Consider the following 19283-nt stretch of genomic DNA (forward strand, 5'->3'; position numbering starts at 1 on the left):
ATCCTTTCTCTGTTGAAATGTAAGATCAGCTTCAATAGACCCGTGTAGTCCTGTCCAGGTTTCTTTTGCTTCTCAAAATCCTTACTATTTCCTCGTTGCTACTTAATTCGACTCTAAGGGACCTATGCCCATACTTATTTTTCTGACCAATTCTGGTCACACTACGAATCTGTGTTGGACATCTAGTGATACTATCCAGTAAGTCTTTGGCGCAGGTGCTATCATCATTATCTTCAGAAAAATTAAAAAGCACGATGTTTGTTTTCTTTTTCTGTCGTTCGAACATTTTCTGTATGAGATTATAACTTACTGATGGAGTAGTAGGCAAGCTGGTTGGTTGAGGCTGTTGTAATAATTTAATATCGTTCCTGATGCCATTTACGGATGATAAGAAAAGTTGTGATAAGAAAGAAAACATTTAAGAGTTGTACCTCTTCATTAATTTCATTGATCATGGAGCCAAATTCTAACACTTCTGTTGTTTTTGATATTCTGAACTTCAGTTTCCAAGTTAGAAATACGATTCACCAAGCCAAACAAGTCAATTAGCTTAGGAGAGCAATCCTTACACACATAAGACATAACTCGACTGGAGAGAATAAGTGTTCTTATTTCCGTAGTACTTATTTCGGAGCAAGATTTACACAAGGTATTCTTACACAAATCCCATGAACATCTGGTGCTTATGCCACTCATTTTGAGGTTCAAATACACACACTTCCGCGTCATCCTTCACCCACTTGGTCGTTCTTCTCCTTTCCTATCCTTCGGATTCCTTTCCTAAATCCTTTCCTACCACTTGCCGTTGGTTATAACGTGCCTTTAAGAAGTAAATTTAGTGAAAGTATCAAGACCACTTCCGCGTCATCCTGCACCCAGTCAACACGTGGTCGTTCTTTCCTTTCCTATCCTTTGGAACCCTTCCCAGACCCTTTCCTGCCCTTGCCCTTTGCCAGTGGTAGCTGAACCTATTCGATTCCGAATCGATATTTTCACTATTAAAAATTGTGAAAATATCGATTCGGGGAACAGGGTACATACCCGACGGTTTTCCCGAATCTCCAAATCGTGCTGGCAAATTGCCTCGTAGCAGAAGCCATTAAAACTAGCAAGTCCAACTTGCAAATAGAACAAGAAATAGCAGTCCTTGTAGGATCTCGGAAATAGGGGATGAGAACACATACCACTAAACCAAAACTAACAATTTATATACAAGTTAGAGTGAAAAGTTCACAAAAATTATCAGAGACCAAAAAATAAACAAACAACCTCAGTGAAGGTGTTTGTTTTTTTTTTTTAATTTTAGTTTTGTTCTCAGTGAGGCGAGGTTAGGTGAATTATGCGGAGCTCTGTTATTGGCACAATAAGTAGATTGAACCCTTAATACATTCAAGCGTAAGGTATCTAACGTAAAGGTAAGGTAACGTTTTTCTTTTCACGGATTCAGCATCGTACTTGATTGGTTAAGATGCCGTTGCTTGCATTCGATTCGGTCAGCGTTTTTTGGGGGGGTCGGGCGGCATACAAATTCAATCTATTTGTGGGCGGTGGCCATAACTAGTGTCACGTGCTTTCAATGCCAATCGAAAGATGATTTCGCTTCGTCGACGCTTGACCTTGATGTTGCCGGAATATTTTGTGGCGCTGTGATTATTTAAAATAGGTTTGAGCAATATTCAGTTTATGCTTTTGGGGTAATTTAGATTTAAGTCAATGTTTGTAGGATTGCCGCGTGTCGGTTATACTTAGTTCTCATATTTTTGTTTTTCGGCTTTAGCATAATATTTTTAATTTTAATTTTAATAATAAATTGGTAATTGGCGTACCAAGGTTTTAAGGTTTAAGGTTAGGTATTATGTATTTAATATTACATGGGTTGTTAAAACATCCAAAACTTGCTATGAGTTGTGGTAGGTGTTAATTTAGAACAATTTTTTTTACGGTTTTAGGTACTGTAAAGTGCAATGTACATTGCAATATTTTAAGATTCTTTTTCTAGATTTGCTAGATTTTTTTACGGAATAATATTTAGATGATAGCAAGCTAGAGTTACCGTATACAGGCCGCGGTTCTTACGTCTTAAATTAATTATACAAGAAAAATTAATAAAGATTAAACTGAAAAAGGTGAGCAGCATTAAATATTAATTAATATAATAAATATCGAAATCGAATATGCCTTAATTAAAGGTAAAATAAACAATATACAGTATGAGCATTGAAAAAATGGTACTCACTAATTTCGTTAATCTATGTTTTAAGAAAATATGAAAAAAGGTTTAGTTTGTTACCGTTTTGTTTTCATCAATTTACTTTTTATGTTATAAATCCTTTATAACGTATATAGTACGTTATAAAGGATTAGATAGGAATAGTACGGGGTCTTTTTTATTTAAAAAAATACATATTCCTACACATTTCTAATCATTTATTTGAAACAATTTAAAAAAAAAACAAAAGCCTATATGTTGTTAATATTATAGTGATGAAAATGATATCTAAGCGTAACAAATGTAAAGAGTTGTGTTACATATATAAGGTACTTTTTCAGAGACGTATTCCTTGAATGAAATAAAAGAAATTAGGCAAAAAAGTTTCTACTAATATGTGTCTTAAACGTCTTAGATTTTGAACTACAGGGTGGTAAAGCTGTAGGAAAAAGCCTTTTTTTAGTAAGTTTGATATTTATTTACTCCTAAAAATCTTAAATTAAAAAGAATTATTTTTGACTAAAATAAAAAATAGAATGATAACTATATTAAAACATTACATTGTAGAAATAGGGCAATGCAGACAAAATAATTTAGTTTACCGCGTACCGTTTTCTTTTCCAGAAATAGTTAAAAGCTCAGAAGGAAAAACTTGCAGTAAAGAAATGCAAGGAATATGTCACGGAATTCTGTCGCAATATTAAAAAACCACGCAGTATTAAAAATGATAAAAACCAATTTATTTTACTTATAGAATATATGTTTTATTAACAAATATATTAAAAAAATATATAAATATATATAGTTTTTTTCTACTTTTAACACAGCTCTGCGTTTTTTTATATAACTTAAATTAGATAGAAATAATATCCTAATTAATAAAATATTATCCTATAATAATAAAATTAATATCAATATTTACAACCATTTTCTACCAGTAGGGCGTTATATGCAATAAGTTTTAAAATAATGAAAAAGTTCAGGATAAATAACGAATTTTTTTAGAAACAGTAAGTTTTAGAAAGAGTTATAGTTTGGTCTCACGATAACAGTACCTTTTTGACCTAATGTCTGGCGTTTGACCTGACGAGTTGCGTAAATATTTTTTAAATTTCTTCAGTTGGAACTGGAATGATGAAAAATGAAAGTAAACAAATTGCTGTTTCATCTAACAAGTTACTTTCTATATATTATTTTTGAATGATATTAATAAATTCTGTAATGGATATAGATTCAGGAACATCTTTCCGTATAGTGTTTACAGCATTTACAAATTGTAATAAACAATGCTTGTCCATTCATTGGAACTTGCCTCAATATCATTGTGATATAAAAAACTTTTAGGTTGTAAATAATAAAATAATTTTGGGGGCTCTTGTCATGTCAAAAGTCAATAATTTAAGCATAAGATCGATTTTTTTCTTTAAAGAAATTTTTCAATTAACTTTTGAATTCTTTAAATTCAGTCAAAATCCGAAATGTAAGTGGGTCATGGTGGGCCCCTAGCGCTTGCGATACGTATCTGCATAGGTATTATGAAATATTACGAAATAATTTATTCAATCTGAAAAATGTTGTCTTAGATTAATATAACAAAAAAAGCGAAAATATCACTTTTTAGAGTTAATGGTTAATAATAATTTTTTATTTGCCAAAAGAAAATGCCGAATATGTAACGTAGAAAATTATTTATTTTTAAGATTTTTTTTTGTGTTTCCAATTTCTTACAATTCAATCTTTCCAATTCTTTAACTATATTATCTGGATCCCTTATTTTTAATCCTCTGGTATGCCTAGGATCAATAATTTCTGGTAGCAAACAATTTAAATAGAATTTTTATAGATGAGGCAACATTTTATTTAAAAAAAATCAATATCAATTTTTACCTCTATATATATAACTTCTTTCAAACTCCAGACCGCAAAGTAACATATTTCCTTTTTTGCTATATTCAGTTGACCTTGAACCTGATAAAAATAATTATGATTCTCTTTTAAACTGTATGTTCCACCTTCGATTTTTATATAAGTTATTAAGTTTTTTTCTATTGCGTCATTAATAAAAAAGTTCCGAGCAGAATAGGGACATTTAATCTCTAGTAGAAAACCAGTTTTTTTTCAAATCCATCCGGTGAAGCACCAAGATATGGAAAATCGCTATTAATTATAAGCCCACAATTTGCAATTTGAAAATTAAACTTTGCTTCTAACTCTTGTTTTGCACGTTTTTCATTATTCTTGCCCCAAGAAGTTAAGCTTTAGAACATAACTCCTGGTATAAAATACCTTTAACTGTGGACGAACAACTTGTGGAAAGTCGCATTTTGCATATTTTTCCGAAGTTAGAGGCTGTTAACAGTCTTCTCCTTTGTTGCTGCCACTGTACAGAATCTGACTGAAGTCTAGTGCGCTGTTCTATTTCTTGAAACTCAGACTCAGATTTGCTTAAAGAAAGCAGGAATTCTTTTTTTAAATCGTGGAAAAACTTCTCATCTAAATCAGGCTTCTGACAAGATTCTCCGTAATGAGGATCGGGCTGAGTTGGTTCACGAACTGAAAAGTCTAGCAGTCTTTTTTTTCCGCTTATTTTTCCTCTGCTTCTCTATCTCAAGCCTTTTAATATTTTGTCCAGGGCTGTAACCTCCACTTAAATGCTGGTGTATGCTATATAAGGGTCTCTTTAAATTAATTTAGCGCGGAATAACACCGACCCTGGTAACTTTGCCTCATGGTGTAATTGATTATTTTACCCCCAAGTCTTTGAGCAATGATTGAGTTAAATTGCTTCACGATGTTGGTGGTTACATTTTCCTGTAAACTTCTGAAATGTCGTGCAAGATATCTGGCTGCCTCCAGTAATTTTTCATCGATACCCAATAGATGAAAATCAACCATATAATTATTGACATCACTTTCAGTTTTTGTGCAAAGATACTTAATTTTTGAGCAATATTTATGTTCACCAAATATATGACTTACACTATTACAAATATCATCCCTAAGGTTTTTAATTTTTTCTTCAGGATTAATATTATTTTCGTTTCGTCTGTATTGTACAGCCTTAACAATAGCCATTCTGCAACGTAGTATATTGTTGCTCAAAACAATTTTCAAGCTTCCAGGAATACCTCTTGATTTAGAAATATCCTTTAGTTTGTTACAATAGTTCCGAAACAAATGATTTGTACATTCTATTTTTTACACAGTACATGTTTCATAAGGTCTACTATCCAGAATTTCTTTATAGCAGCTATTATCGCCATCTGCAATCATTTTATTATATATAAGGTTATAACATCGCAGTTGACGTAGAATTCCAGTTTTTATAACAGGTATGCTGTCCAACTTCTTGTCCTGCATTTTTTGCTCGTTGGCAAACGCAACAATATTTATTTTTCACACCTAAATACCAAATTTTTCTCGTCTTTAGACCGAGCACGAAAGCGAATTATCATTTCCTCCACTTCTATAGTAGCACTTCGCCCAGCTTCCATCGCAAACCACTGTTATGATTGGAACTCCGTTAATATCCACATGGCCACATTCTATTGCAATTTGTTTTTCTTCTCCAGCAGCATCATTCATTGATTTCCAAGCAATTTCCGCCCAGGCCGTACAAATTTCATTATGTAGCGTAAAACTTGGAATATCCATGGCCTTAGTAAGATTAACGAGTTGACTATATCCTCCTCCTACATTCATTGTTGCTGTGACGGCTGCAGTATTAATATTAACCGTTTTTGGATTATCTGAATTATCTGAATAATTATTTGAATGTAAGTCGCCATTGGTAGCCAATCTTAGCTTCTTTTATCACTCGCATATTAGCTAAGCTGCAGTTAAATAATGTAGAGTGTGAAGATAAGTCCTTTAGTGATTGGATAAACCGATGAAGATTTACAATTCTTAAACAATCGATAGTCAGCTCGGCATCATTCCTATTTGTAGTTTCGTTACGTTAGTATTGGATATGATGGAATTTTAGGACGGATGGCGAGTCAAACAAAAACACAGTATTAAGAAACACTTCTAGTTTATTAAACATCTAAGATGAACTTAATTTATACTTATTACATACCTTAATTATTATTTAGCACAGAGCATCAAAACAACAAAAGAACCAAAGCCACACACCCACTATATCATTGTCAATTACCACCCTCGCAGCTGTTCAGCATAAGATCAGCCCAATTCACATCTGCAACCATCGCCACGGCATACGTTGTATTAATAAGCCCAATCAATAGGTGGCGCTACCTGAATAAAGTATGTGCAAAGCACTTTATTTCTGACACTCCCTCCCTTTGCGCATACTTCATTTACAAACAAATTAAACAAAAAAAAACTCATATCTACAATCGATATACGATTATGAACACATAACATTTAACATATAAAAATAAAAAATAACTCTATCGTCTACTGCGCTACTTCTGCTTGGGAGTTAGTTCACTGATCTGTAAACATAATATATAAAAAATATCACATAATTTGAACTTCAAAGAAATCTATATTATTCATCAATCTATTTAAACTTTTAAATTGAATAATTTATTTCGTAATTTAATATGAGAAGTCGATGCTAAAGGCTTTGTCATGATATCAGCTATGTTTTCTTTAGTTGATATCCATTCAACATTTATTTTACCCTGCAAGACACAAGATTTTACATAGTCACCATGGGTCTCAGCCATTGGTGGTTTTCGACCTGTCTTTTTACGTTTTTCCAGGTTTGACTTAATATTTTCAACATCATCGTCAAAATCTTTAAGTTTGTGACTACCTTGCTTCTTAGTGCAGTCTCCAGCTGACTTGTTGTCACACCAAATAGTGATTGGATAATTAGTTCTACCTGTCATGTCTCTAACAGCTTTGTCTAAAGAAATAACTTCTTTACAAGCTTCACTCATAGCAAGATATTCTGCCTGACATGTAGAAGTAGTAGGTGAAGATTGTTTGTGACTTCTCCAAGCTACTGTATCACCATAAAGTTGGATTACATATCCACTTGTTGATGCTGAATTTTCCTGATCTCTAAAGCTAGCGTCTGTCATAGCTTCTAACTTATCAAAATTACTAGTATATTTTAAGCCTAAGTTAGTTGTTCCTCTAAGATATCGGAAAATTCTTTTTACTTCTGTCCAATCTTCCTCTGTTGGCTGGTTTTGTTTTCTAGACAATACATTCACAGAATACGCTATATCGGGCCTTGTAGCTCCTGCTAGATACAACAAGCTGCCTATAGCTTCTCTGTAAGGTATATTTGTTAAAACATACTTATTTTCCTCTACTTCATTTTCTCTACCTCTAAGGTTTCTGTTTTTGACTTGTCTAGTTATCATAGGTGTGTCTTGCGCATTACATGTCTTCATATTGAACCTCTCTAAAATCTTCTCTGTATATTCAGATTGGGTAATCATCATTTCTTTCTTTTCTCTATTTCTTTTGATCTTTAAACCTAAAAAATTTTCTGGTTCACCCAAATCTTTCATCTCAAAGGTGTTATTGAAATGAGTAGTAATCTCTTGTAGCTTTTCAGGATCGTTACTCGCAGTGATCATATCATCAACATATAATATAACGAAAGCAACCTTTCCATCTTTTCTCCAAGTAAACAAACAAGGTTCATTTATGTCGTTTTCAAGACTTAATTTGACTGCTTCTTCTGAGAATCTTTCATACCATCTTTTTGGACTAATTTTTAATCCATACAAGGCTTTGTTAAGTTTCCATACTTTTGTCTTTTTAATTTCTAAGTTACATACATAACCTTCAGGAATTTCCATATAAATGGGATCTTTTAGTTCACCATTTAAGAAGGCAGTTTTAACATCAGATTGTTTTGCATCTAGATTTTCTTTATTAATTATTGATAAAGCTGACCTTACTAATGGAAGTCCTGATACAGGTGCATATGTTTCTGAAATTTCATAATCATTTTTATCTTGAAATCCTTTGATAACTAATCTACCTTTGTATATAACATTTCCCTCTTTGCCCGTCTTTTTAAGAAAAACCCATCTAGAATCTAAAACTTTTATGTTTTCAGGTCGATCAACAATCTCAAAGACATTATTCCTTTCTATAGATCTTATTTCTTCTTTTGTTGCTGCGTTCCATTCAACTCTCTCCTCACTTGATATTTCTTCATTATAATTTTGAGGGTCTTTGTTGATTGAAGCTAGCATGGCATGTCTTATTTCATCATCTACTTTAAATGTTTCTACCTCTTTAGTTATTGTGGCATATACAAAGTTATCATCTTTGTTGGATTTTGCTTTTCTTAAAGAGATTCTCATTTTCTTTGAAGAAACCTCATTTTGTGCATTAACTTCTAAATTATGCTTGTTAGGTCTACCTCTTTTAGCCTTTTTGTTTGATAAACTCTTGTCAGTATTTTCTGATTCTTCCTCAACATCTAACTCAGCCTCTTTTCCATCTACATCTAACTTGTCTTCTTCTTCTACTTCTATAACTTCAGTATTTTTAGTTGTACTCACATCTTTGTACACTAATTTTTCATTAAACCTTACATGCCTCGAGTTTAGAAATTTGCCAGAACTTGGTTCCCACAGGGTGTATCCTGTTCGTGAGTAACCAACTAATATTGCTTTTATGGCTTTCTCAGAAAACTTTGTTTCAACCATAGGAAGTTTTGCATAAGCTAAACAACCAAATCTTTTTATTTTGTCAAAGTGTGTATTGAGTTTCGGGTTGAGTTTATTTATTGGTGGTTCAAATTTGTTGGTTTTATGTGGTGTTCTGTTATACATATTCACAGCTGTTTCAGCGGCAAGGATCCAAAATGTTTTTGGCAATCCTGAGTCAATTAACAAGGCTGTTATTTTGTGCTGTATAGTTTTATTAAATCGTTCTGCAACCCCATTTAACTCTGGTGTATATGGAGATGCATAATCTCCCTCTATAGATTCTTTTTTCATTACATCTGTAAACTCACCACCAACAAACTCTTTTGCATTATCTGTTCTTATATAACAAACCTTTTCATTTGTATCTCTTAAATTTCTAACTGTTTTAATAAACTCTTCTAACTTACTTCCTGCTTCATTTTTATTTTTAATGGAATATATTTTAGCAAACCTCGAATAATCATCTATAAATACTATCATATACTGAAAACTACCTGGGAACGAAGTTATTTTAAATTTTCCCATAGTATCTACATGAATAGTATGTAATGGTCTATCTGCTCGTATTCTATTTTCTTTAAAAGGTAATTTTTCCATTTTAGCTAAAATACATGTTTCACATTGTAAAATATTTTCATCAAATTTTATATTTTTCAACATTTCGTTAGACTTCTTTAATTCTTTTAAATAATTCAAACTAGGATGCCCTAATCTTATGTGCCATAACATGCCTTCATCTAATTTTAATGTTTTGTTAACATGTTGTGTCTTCCACTCAGTAGATTTAATATTATTAAATTCTTCTATGGCATTAGTTGAATTTAAATCTAAAATCTTTCTATTCAATATGTGTTCATCTAACATGAAATCTGTGCATTTATCTATTTTGTTGCTGTTTACATCGTCCTCTATGAGTTTCTCTTTTTGAATCTCCCTCCCAATCTCAGACGAATTTAAATTTAAGGAATCTCGATTTTCTCCCTCCGTCTTTTGCACTTGTGCATCATCTATATCATTTAAAATTGTATGAGATTGTTCAGGAAACTCATCTAGAGACACAATTTCAGCAATACATGAGTATGTTGTATAATCAGATATTGCATCGTCTATATTAGATTTTACCTCTAAAGTTATGAGCCAATTTGGTTTAACATATTTACCTGTTAGATATTTTTCACCAGTTTCTTTCTCAAAAATTTCTAACTTATCATCATCTAAATATATGCCTAAACCTGCATCAGCGAAACGTCTTAAAGATATTAAATTATTAGCTATGTTTTCAGCCGACAATACATTAGTTAATTTTATTACACTTAATTTTGATTTTAAATACAAGTCACCTTTGCCATCTACCTCTATATCAGCTGATTTATTTTTATTTGCACTTTTTATTACCTCACCTGTACAATGTTCAAAATTACTTAAAATTAAGCTTTTGTTAATAATATGCTCAGTTGCTCCTGAGTCCGCAATAAATGTAATGTTGTTAGTGTTATCATTAATAGTTAAATGTGTACCTGTGTTGTTTGCGTTTGGTATCTTGTCCCCTTCTTTTTGCTTTATTTTCAAGTTCCCTCGACCTCTAAAATTGCCTCTAGCTCTGCCTCTAAAGTTTCCTCGGAACGTAGCTCTACCATTGCCTCTAACTCTACCTCTATCAGTTGTGAAGTTTTGCTTCTTCATCAATCCTCTATTGGACATACCAGCATTAAATTGAAAACATGTTTTTCCATTATGATTTGTTATCTGTTTGCATTTATAACAAAACCATTGGTTAGTGTCTTTCAATGGGCAATCATTTTGAAAATGATAATTTTTATTACATCTGAAGCATTTTAATTCATTTTCTTTGTCAGATTTAAATCGTTTTGCTTGATGTACTACTACATCTTGCTGATAATTTTTATTACTTCCAGACTGTCTTTCTGCTTCTAGTTCCAATAAAGTGGCTTTTAACTCTTCTAAAGTCATGTTTTTCTTTGTGACTCTTCTATATGTTACATCAGATGCCCTGATCTCTGGAACTGCATCACAAACAGCTTGATAAAAAGCAGACCTCTTTTCTTCATCTTCTAGAGGGACAGCATTTACACAAGCTTCATATTCAGTTATAATGCTATCAAATTTATTACAAAATTCTTCTACTTTCTCATTTTTCTGCAATCTTATACTGTATAATTTTGCTCTGACTGATGAATGTGTTACATTTTTCTCAACACGTTTAGATTCTTTTAGCATTTCAATAATTTCTCTGGGATCTTGTGTATTAAGAATCTTCTTGTAGTACTTATCATCTATATGACCAGTAATAATTTCTCTTACTATTTGTTTTCTCTTCAGAGAAGTTTGTTCATCTATATTAACTGGACCTTCTACAGTTCCATCTATTACATCTAACAACTCTTTAGAATTCAAATCTGATTTAAGTTTATCAAACCAGATATTTATGTCACCCTTTTGAGTTAAAATGTAATTTCTTTTAACATGATAATTTTGCGACTTTTTATTTGAATCTAAAGTTTCCTTTAATGTTGTTAATGATTGACTTAAGACTTTTGTGACATCTAGTTGTGTAATATTTTGGTCAAGAACTTCATCAGTCACTTGTGGTCGTATTTCTTCTACTCTAGATGAACTCTCCATACGGCTCTGTCCTCTATTTGTTATTCTGAATCTTTCGGCTTCTAGAAAATTTTCTGAAACCATCCGGACATGCTCCATCAAGATTTTCATTGATTCTATACTTTTATTTTGTAACTCTAAGTTCTGCCTTTGCATTTGCAGCAACTTAAACATTTCTGAGCTGGTAGAACTTCTATGTAGAGTCTCTGTAGCCTCTTGGTCTGCAGTTGACTCTGTTGTGGCTGTTGATGTTGTAGCTACGGTGGTTGTATTAGTAGCGATTGACATGACAGAGCTTACAGACACTCCTTGCTCTAAAAAGGACAGTAAACAATTTCATCTATAAAGTTTGGATTTCATATAAACATATGAATTAAATTCATATCCATACGTCTATTAAATTGTTTACTCATCAAAAAAAAAAATTTTACCTGCATTTATTTGGCCAACTGTCAGGTTTATTGGAGTATCAGTTTGAATTACCTCATTGCCATCGAGTGTTGGTTGCTCTGCATTTCCACTCATGATTTATTCTTTCTTTTTCCTTTTCTCTTATCTTCTACAATCTAAGAAAAAAAAAAATACCAAACTTATTTTGAGGTAATTATTTCTCATCCGTTATGATCGCACAGCAAGTCATAAAAGATTTGAAATCAGTCGTTATTTTTACGTACACCAATATGCAACACGCACACCTTCTTACCCAGTAACGTAGCACAGCATACGAAACATTTGAAAAAGGCCGTACGGGCACATGTAACACATTAGCTGAACGCTCGAAATAACAACTGTGTAATCGAATCAAAGCTACTTTCTGTACCACAGATTTCACCATGAAAACGATTATTTTTATTTATTCATTTTACAATAACTATCCATTTACATACTCATGTCATACTTTAAAAAAAAATATATAACTAAATATGCAATGCTCAATACTCTATTTGTAAAATAAAATTAAAACTTTTCTTTCATTTTTTTAAAATACTAGATATAGTTTTTAAATTGCGTTTACTTCGAACAATTTACTATCTAAACTTCTTGAAACATCTACCACAGCCATCTTTATTTTAATTTAGTAGTAAAGGGGCTGTGCATCTACATCTACAAGTCTATACACATAATAGTATGTGGTAAGTTTTATTTACTTCAACCAATCGATATCTAAACTTCTACTTCTAAAAACATCTATGGATATAGTATGTAAATTGCATTTACATCTAACAATTTACATCCCAATTTCTATAAGCCACTTAATAAAATAAACTATATCTTTTGCATGTCAATTCATCAACAATTTTTGTTTTTATTAAAACATTATTTTAATCATTTCTCCTTAAAGATTTTGAAAATTCTCTCTTTTGTGCAACCCACTATCGTTATTTTACTTTATTGATACATAAAGTAAAACTAAACCACCAATTAACGATAGAATATGAGAATTTTTTTTTTTAACTTTCTGCAAAAACATCTATGTTTCACAACTATGTTTTTAACCTCACACTTTTCTTGGAGAACTTATGTTCTATTTTTAGACATAAAAAAAATAACTTTTTATTCTAAAAACTATAAATTTTCGTCTAACCTTCTAGAATAGGTATGAACTATGTTTAACTCTGCCCATCCTTTTTTTTCTTTAATTTAAAAAAAAATATTCTCAGTGCTAAGCGTGGTCTGAGGCCCATAACCTATTGGATATGATGGAATTTTAGGACGGATGGCGAGTCAAACAAAAACATAGTATTAAGAAACACTTCTAGTTTATTAAACATCTAAGATGAACTTAATTTATACTTATTACATACCTTAATTATTATTTAGCACAGAGCATCAAAACAACAAAAGAACCAAAGCCACACACCCACTATATCATTGTCAATTACCACCCTCGCAGCTGTTCAGCATAAGATCAGCCCAATTCACATCTGCAACCATCGCCACGGCATACGTTGTATTAATAAGCCCAATCAATAGGTGGCGCTACCTGAATAAAGTATGTGCAAAGCACTTTATTTCTGACAGTTAGAAACTAAATAACTCTAAATTAAAACGTGTAGAAATTAGGAACTTTTTTTATAAGATTATTATGAATTCATTTATACCGTGTGACCCACTAAGAATAGCTCTCTGCTTTGGAAAAGTATTGGCCGTACGGCATGCAAAAAAATATTACCAAAGGAGACATGAGAAATTTCTGGAAATTATTTTCAAGTTGCGAGAACCATTTTTTACAAGATTTTGCCTAAATAAGAGGTATCATAAATAATGGCACCATAATTGGAAAATGCTGATTATTATTATTGTTTAAACTGTTACTTAAAAATCACTTTTTTCCAAATCCTATTACAACTGACGCACATTTTTTGTTCACTGTCCTGGCATCTTAATTACTACTTATTAATCAATCTGGAACTATGGTATCAGATTTAATTATTCGTTTCTTTCTCATATCTTATTAAAATCGCTATAATTAAGATTTGTCTTCTTCTTCTTTTGCTTTATTTATGAGCTCGCGTCATTTTAGACGGCCGCCCAAATTTGATCTAATGGACCTATAGTTTAAAGTGGGTTCGGAACCACGAACCAATTCTTTGTAATGACAAACACAAACAATCATGTCTATGTCAGGATTTAAACCTGAGACCACACGATCGCATCGTGAACATTTGCCCACTGCGCCACCGGGGTCGGTTAAGATTTTGTAAAAATCGTTCTAAAAACTGGAAAATAATTTCCAGTAATTTCTTATAGGCTTTTTGCCAGGAGTAATTTGCAATATTTTTTTTCCTGAGGACAAAGCTAATTCTTCTCGATAATGCGAAGCATGTAAGTAAGGTACATGTAAGTCGATAATAGGTTAGACAGACGTTCATGTAATACGAATATTGATCCTTGTAAAACTCCAAACAACTTTGGTTTTTAAGTGTATATCATTGTAATAATATAATTTTGCTTATATGACTTAGAATTTATTTTTATCATAAGTTTTTATTTTAAGATTTTATAAAAATAATGCGTAATAACATTTCATACATTTATATTATAATTTATTAAATTATTAAAGACATATCATTCAATGATTTTTTGTCTTTAAATGTAAGCCTAGAGTAATTAACTTTAATTTTTTTTAAATAACTTTCGATATAGGAATTTTACTTCAGTATTTTATATTTATTTTGGTAGAAGTAGCATAATTACAAGTCCATAGAGTAAAGGGCCATAGCACAGATGTAAATAGCTCCGCACTATTACACCGTACTACACCTACTATTATACCGCGGAGCTATTTACATCTGTGCCCATAGGTTTAAGATGAAACAGTTTATGTTGCTAAATTTTCAGCAAAGGTTAACCTTTCATTTACCACAAATTTCCAACCTACGAGTAAAAGACGTAAAGACTTCTCCGTAACCTCAAGATCGAGCTAAAGTTGTCGTACGACTGACATTTGCAGTTCGCGACCTAATAGCATATGAGGCAAATAGGGATAAAGCTATTTTTTTCCAGCTCAGCGCCGCATGCTTTGAGGCTTACAAAAAATATAAATTCATTGATATTAAAAATAGATATACGTCAGACAGTATACAAAATACTTCCACAAAAAAACACTTATCAAATAAATACTAATAACTAAATGAAAATAGTATACCAAATTAAATAAAATACGTAATATGTATAAAGAAGAAAATACAGCTAGAAAGCCGAAAGCCGGTTCTGGTCGCCCCACCATAAGGCAAGGAGGCGGGCGCCGAGAAAATGCACCTGGATCGGCGACACTAAATTCCAAATATATTCGAATTAAATAATTTCAGGAAGGGCTCAGTAGTTCCGTAATTTCATTGTCTAAATTTCATAAAAATAGGTAGTGTTTGGTACCAATGTAAAGATAAAACATAAAGCTATGTCTCTATTAAAGCCGTTTTTGGATTTAGGCCTTCAACATTACAAAATAAATTTTTGAAAATAGGGTTCAAATTTAATTATTTTACCAGCCGATTTCTCAAATTCAAAAACAAAAATCAAAATTCTGATGCAACAGAGATATGAGAAATATGTCTTTTTGTTGAATAGTTTTTAAATTATAATTTTAGCTTAAACCGTTCAGAAAATATACCGGATATTCAAAGCATTATAAAGCCCATATATATTTTGGCGAGTGGTGGCCTCTTAAGTGCGGAGCCAAGCAAGTAAAAAGTGTAGCATACGTTAAAAGACAAATATGCCCAGCCAATGAGAATTGAAGATGGGACCAAATACCGATTGATCCCTTCGTTTATGTCCGTAAAATTTCGCGTACCTATTGGCATTGGCAATATTGGCATATTAATTTTGTTTTGTTTTCCTTAACCTAGATTGCAAATTTTATTTTATTTGCTTTGCTTCCTGAATTATTTAATTATCGCCGATAATTATTATTTATATCGATTTTGCCACTATTTGAGTACTCACAGCAGTCATAGTGCTTAGTGTTGACTCCGTTGTCTATAATATTCGGTACTACGCTAATTTTGAGTTCAAAAACAAACATTTTAGTGTTTGTTTTTTAATTTCTAGTAAACTGTTCAGTGATTTCTTTCCTCTATAATTTTTTTTTTAGCTGCTGCAGTGTCTGTTTACGATAATTATATCAACACTAAGGTAAGATATAATTTTTTTATGTTTAATCTGAATTATTATGTATTTTTTAGCTAACAAAATGCAATCTGTGAGAAGGAGTTTCAGGAAGGAAGTTTCACCCAGAATTTTTTGGCCAGGCATACAAGGAACACATTATATGTCCAATGTGTACCAACGATACCTAGACATTTTCTTATTACAAACATTTTTGTTTAATATCCACAATATAAAGATAAAGCAATCATTTTTAAATTTTAGGAATTTTGAAGAATATCCCTCTTATATAGAACAAAGTAATAGGGAAGTCGATTATGCTTGTCAGATCCAAAATAAATTTGACAATGGAGGATAACATATATTTTACAATTGTAACAGGAGAAACATCAGAGGTTATATTTATCTTTTTTGCAACATAATTGCATTTTATCTGCAAATCAGTTTGGATTTCAAACGGGAAAAGGGACTCATGACGCTGTTTTCGGCTTTTTGGAGAGTGTCTATGTGTCCTTAAATTCTGGAGAGTCCGCGGCGGCAGTGTTTTGCGATTTATCCAAGGCATTTGATTGTGTAGATCATGGAATACTGCTGTCTAAGCTCAATAATTATGGCTTTAGAGGTGTGGCATTGCAATGGCTGGAATCCTATCTGTCTAATCGTACCCAAAGAGTTACAGTATCTGGATGTTTATCCGATTCCAGATCCCTTAAAACTGGAGTACCTCAGGGTTCAGTGTTAGGACCACTATTATTTTTGCTCTATGTAAATGATTTGGGTTCATTAAAACTGCAGGGCAAAGTCGTTCAGTTTGCTGATGATACCACCATTTTATGGAATCATAGAGATTCTGATAATGTTAGAGCCCAGGTTTTTGAGGATCTTAAGATTTTATCGGAGTGGTGTGCTGCAAACAGGCTTGTATTTAATGTGGGCAAAACCTTTATTATGGGATTTAAGTGTGACGTTCAGGGCCTTATGTTTAGTGAAAACTCCCCCTTGCAAAACAAAGAAGGCTGTAAGTTCCTTGGTATTACCATTGATGGTCGCCTTCGCTTCAAAGATCATATCCTAAATCTTGCATCAAAATTATCCTCTGGATGCTTTGCAGTAAGAATGGCGGGGCATGAGCTGGGAAGGGTAGTTGCACGTTCAGTGTACTTTTCTCTTATTGAGTCCCACCTTCGTTATGGCTTGCCTTTTTGGGGTTTAAGCAACAAGGGATTATTAAACATAATTTTTGTGATTCAAAAAAAGGCAGTTAGATACCTATGTTCCGCTGGGTTAAGAGATTCTTGTAAACCTCTCTTTATATCTCAAAAAATCCTAACTCTTTTTTCTCTTTTTATCTTAAAAACAGCTACTCTTATTCATAAATGTCCTAAACCTCCCTCTAACACTGGTCATATGACTCGCCAGGTTAACGATTTTCCCTTACCAATCCCTACATCCTCCCTCACCAAGAACTCACTTATATACCTTAGCAAAAAAATTTACAACCATGTTCCTCTATGTATCAGACAAATTTTAGAAGTTAAGAGATTCAAAAAGGAATTAAAATCACTTTTATTATCCAGGGCATATTATAGCCTTGACGATTTTTTCAATGATACCTTTTAACCTGTGCTTTGACATCATTTTAGTGTTTTAGTTTTGTTTCCTGTTAAATAATTTAATTTACTTCTTCTAAATTCTGTTTTATTGACAGCTTTACTTATTTTTTAATGAAATTTATCAAAAAGATGCTTTTTTTTTTCTCAATCTGTTTTGTTATGATTAATTTTGGTAATGTGTGTAAATGTTATGGTAAAGTGTTTTAGATGTTATGTTTGTTTGAAATTTGAAATTTAAAGTAAATTTGGAATTTTTTAGTTTTTAGGATGCTTGTACACAAGATTTTGTTGTCTTACGTAATATAGCACATTTTCTTTCTTTCTTTCTATAGTGAGAGCCAAAAGTCCGGAATAAATTCATTTAAAATTCAGGGGTACGCTCGGACACGTCGATTTTTATTTTTAACTGCGGGTTTTCTTACTATAATTTTATGTATACAGGGTGGTCCAAAAATAAGTTTACAATAGTTAAACGACCATCAACTTCAATTTTTGAAATGGAAATACCTATTTTTTATTCTGTATTCTTAAAGAACAGAAATCCTTGAAATATTTCATGTACAATGTCTTATACCTATCTTCATTTGTTTTTGAGTTATTGACAGTTGAAGATCGGCATATTTCCACTTTTGACATGTTATAAAATCCAAACGGTTAGACATAGACAAATGCGGTTTGCACTTTTTATCGAAGCTTTTTTAAAACCATCTGTTGACACTAGCTCGTTAGTGTCAACAGGTACTGAGAAATTTACGGTTGAATTTCTGAACATACAATAATTCATGCAACTATGTAACACCCTTACTAAGGTAACCTTGTTTTTTGTGTTTTTTCATCCATTGTTGCAATGATGTTGTCATCATTTTTTGAAGTGGCAGGTATCAAGCACTTATCCTTGTTTATTGTAAAATTTAATATTGCCTGAAAAGATGAATAAGTTAAGTGAAACTGAGAGAATAGAAATACTAATTATGATAGGATGTGGTGATCGCATTAGGACCCAACACCAGGTTTGTGAAATGTTTAATACCAAGTATCCTGATAAGACAATATCTCAGTCTACCGTTAGCAAACTAGAAAGAAAATTTAGGGAATTAGGTCACGTCAGAGATCGACCCAGATCGGGTCGTCCCTCAATTTCCGAGGAAAAGAAGTTAAATGTTGTTTTGTCCATTGAAGAAAATCCTCATACATCGACTAGACAGGCAGCACTAGATAACGATCTTGGAAAAACATCTTTAAGAAGGATTTTAAAAAAGGCAAAATATCATCCCTATAAATTAAAATTAATCCACGAACTTAACGAAGATGATACAGATCGTCGATTAGAGTTTTGCGAATTTAAATAGCCAATGTCTGCCATAACGACCGTCTTCTTACTCGTAAAATAATTTTTTCTGACGAGTCGGCCTTCTGCCTCAATGGTATAGTGAACAGACAGAACTGCCGTTACTGGTCTTCCTCCAATCCAAATTGAGTGATTGAAGCTCATACCCAATATCCTCAATCTGTGAATGTTTGGGCCGGCATTATCAATGACAGAGTCATAGGTCCATTTTTCTTCGAAGGTACCTTAAC

General features: G+C 32.3%; 1 protein-coding gene across 1 annotated transcript; it reads right to left on the bottom strand.

The window, feature by feature from the left end:
* Positions 1–6225: 6225 nt before the first annotated feature.
* LOC126735329 (uncharacterized) lies at positions 6226–12043 on the bottom strand. Its single transcript, XM_050439285.1, has 3 exons — positions 11913–12043; positions 10377–11795; positions 6226–6666 (listed from the first exon to the last, which is right to left on the bottom strand). The coding sequence occupies exons 1-3, from the start codon at positions 12004–12006 to the stop codon at positions 6659–6661; spliced, it is 1521 nt and encodes a 506-aa protein (XP_050295242.1). The 5' UTR covers positions 12007–12043; the 3' UTR covers positions 6226–6658.
* Positions 12044–19283: the final 7240 nt, after the last annotated feature.

Source organism: Anthonomus grandis, chromosome 4, assembly GCF_022605725.1.
Source record: "Anthonomus grandis grandis chromosome 4, icAntGran1.3, whole genome shotgun sequence".
Taxonomy (NCBI): Eukaryota; Metazoa; Arthropoda; class Insecta; order Coleoptera; family Curculionidae; genus Anthonomus; species Anthonomus grandis.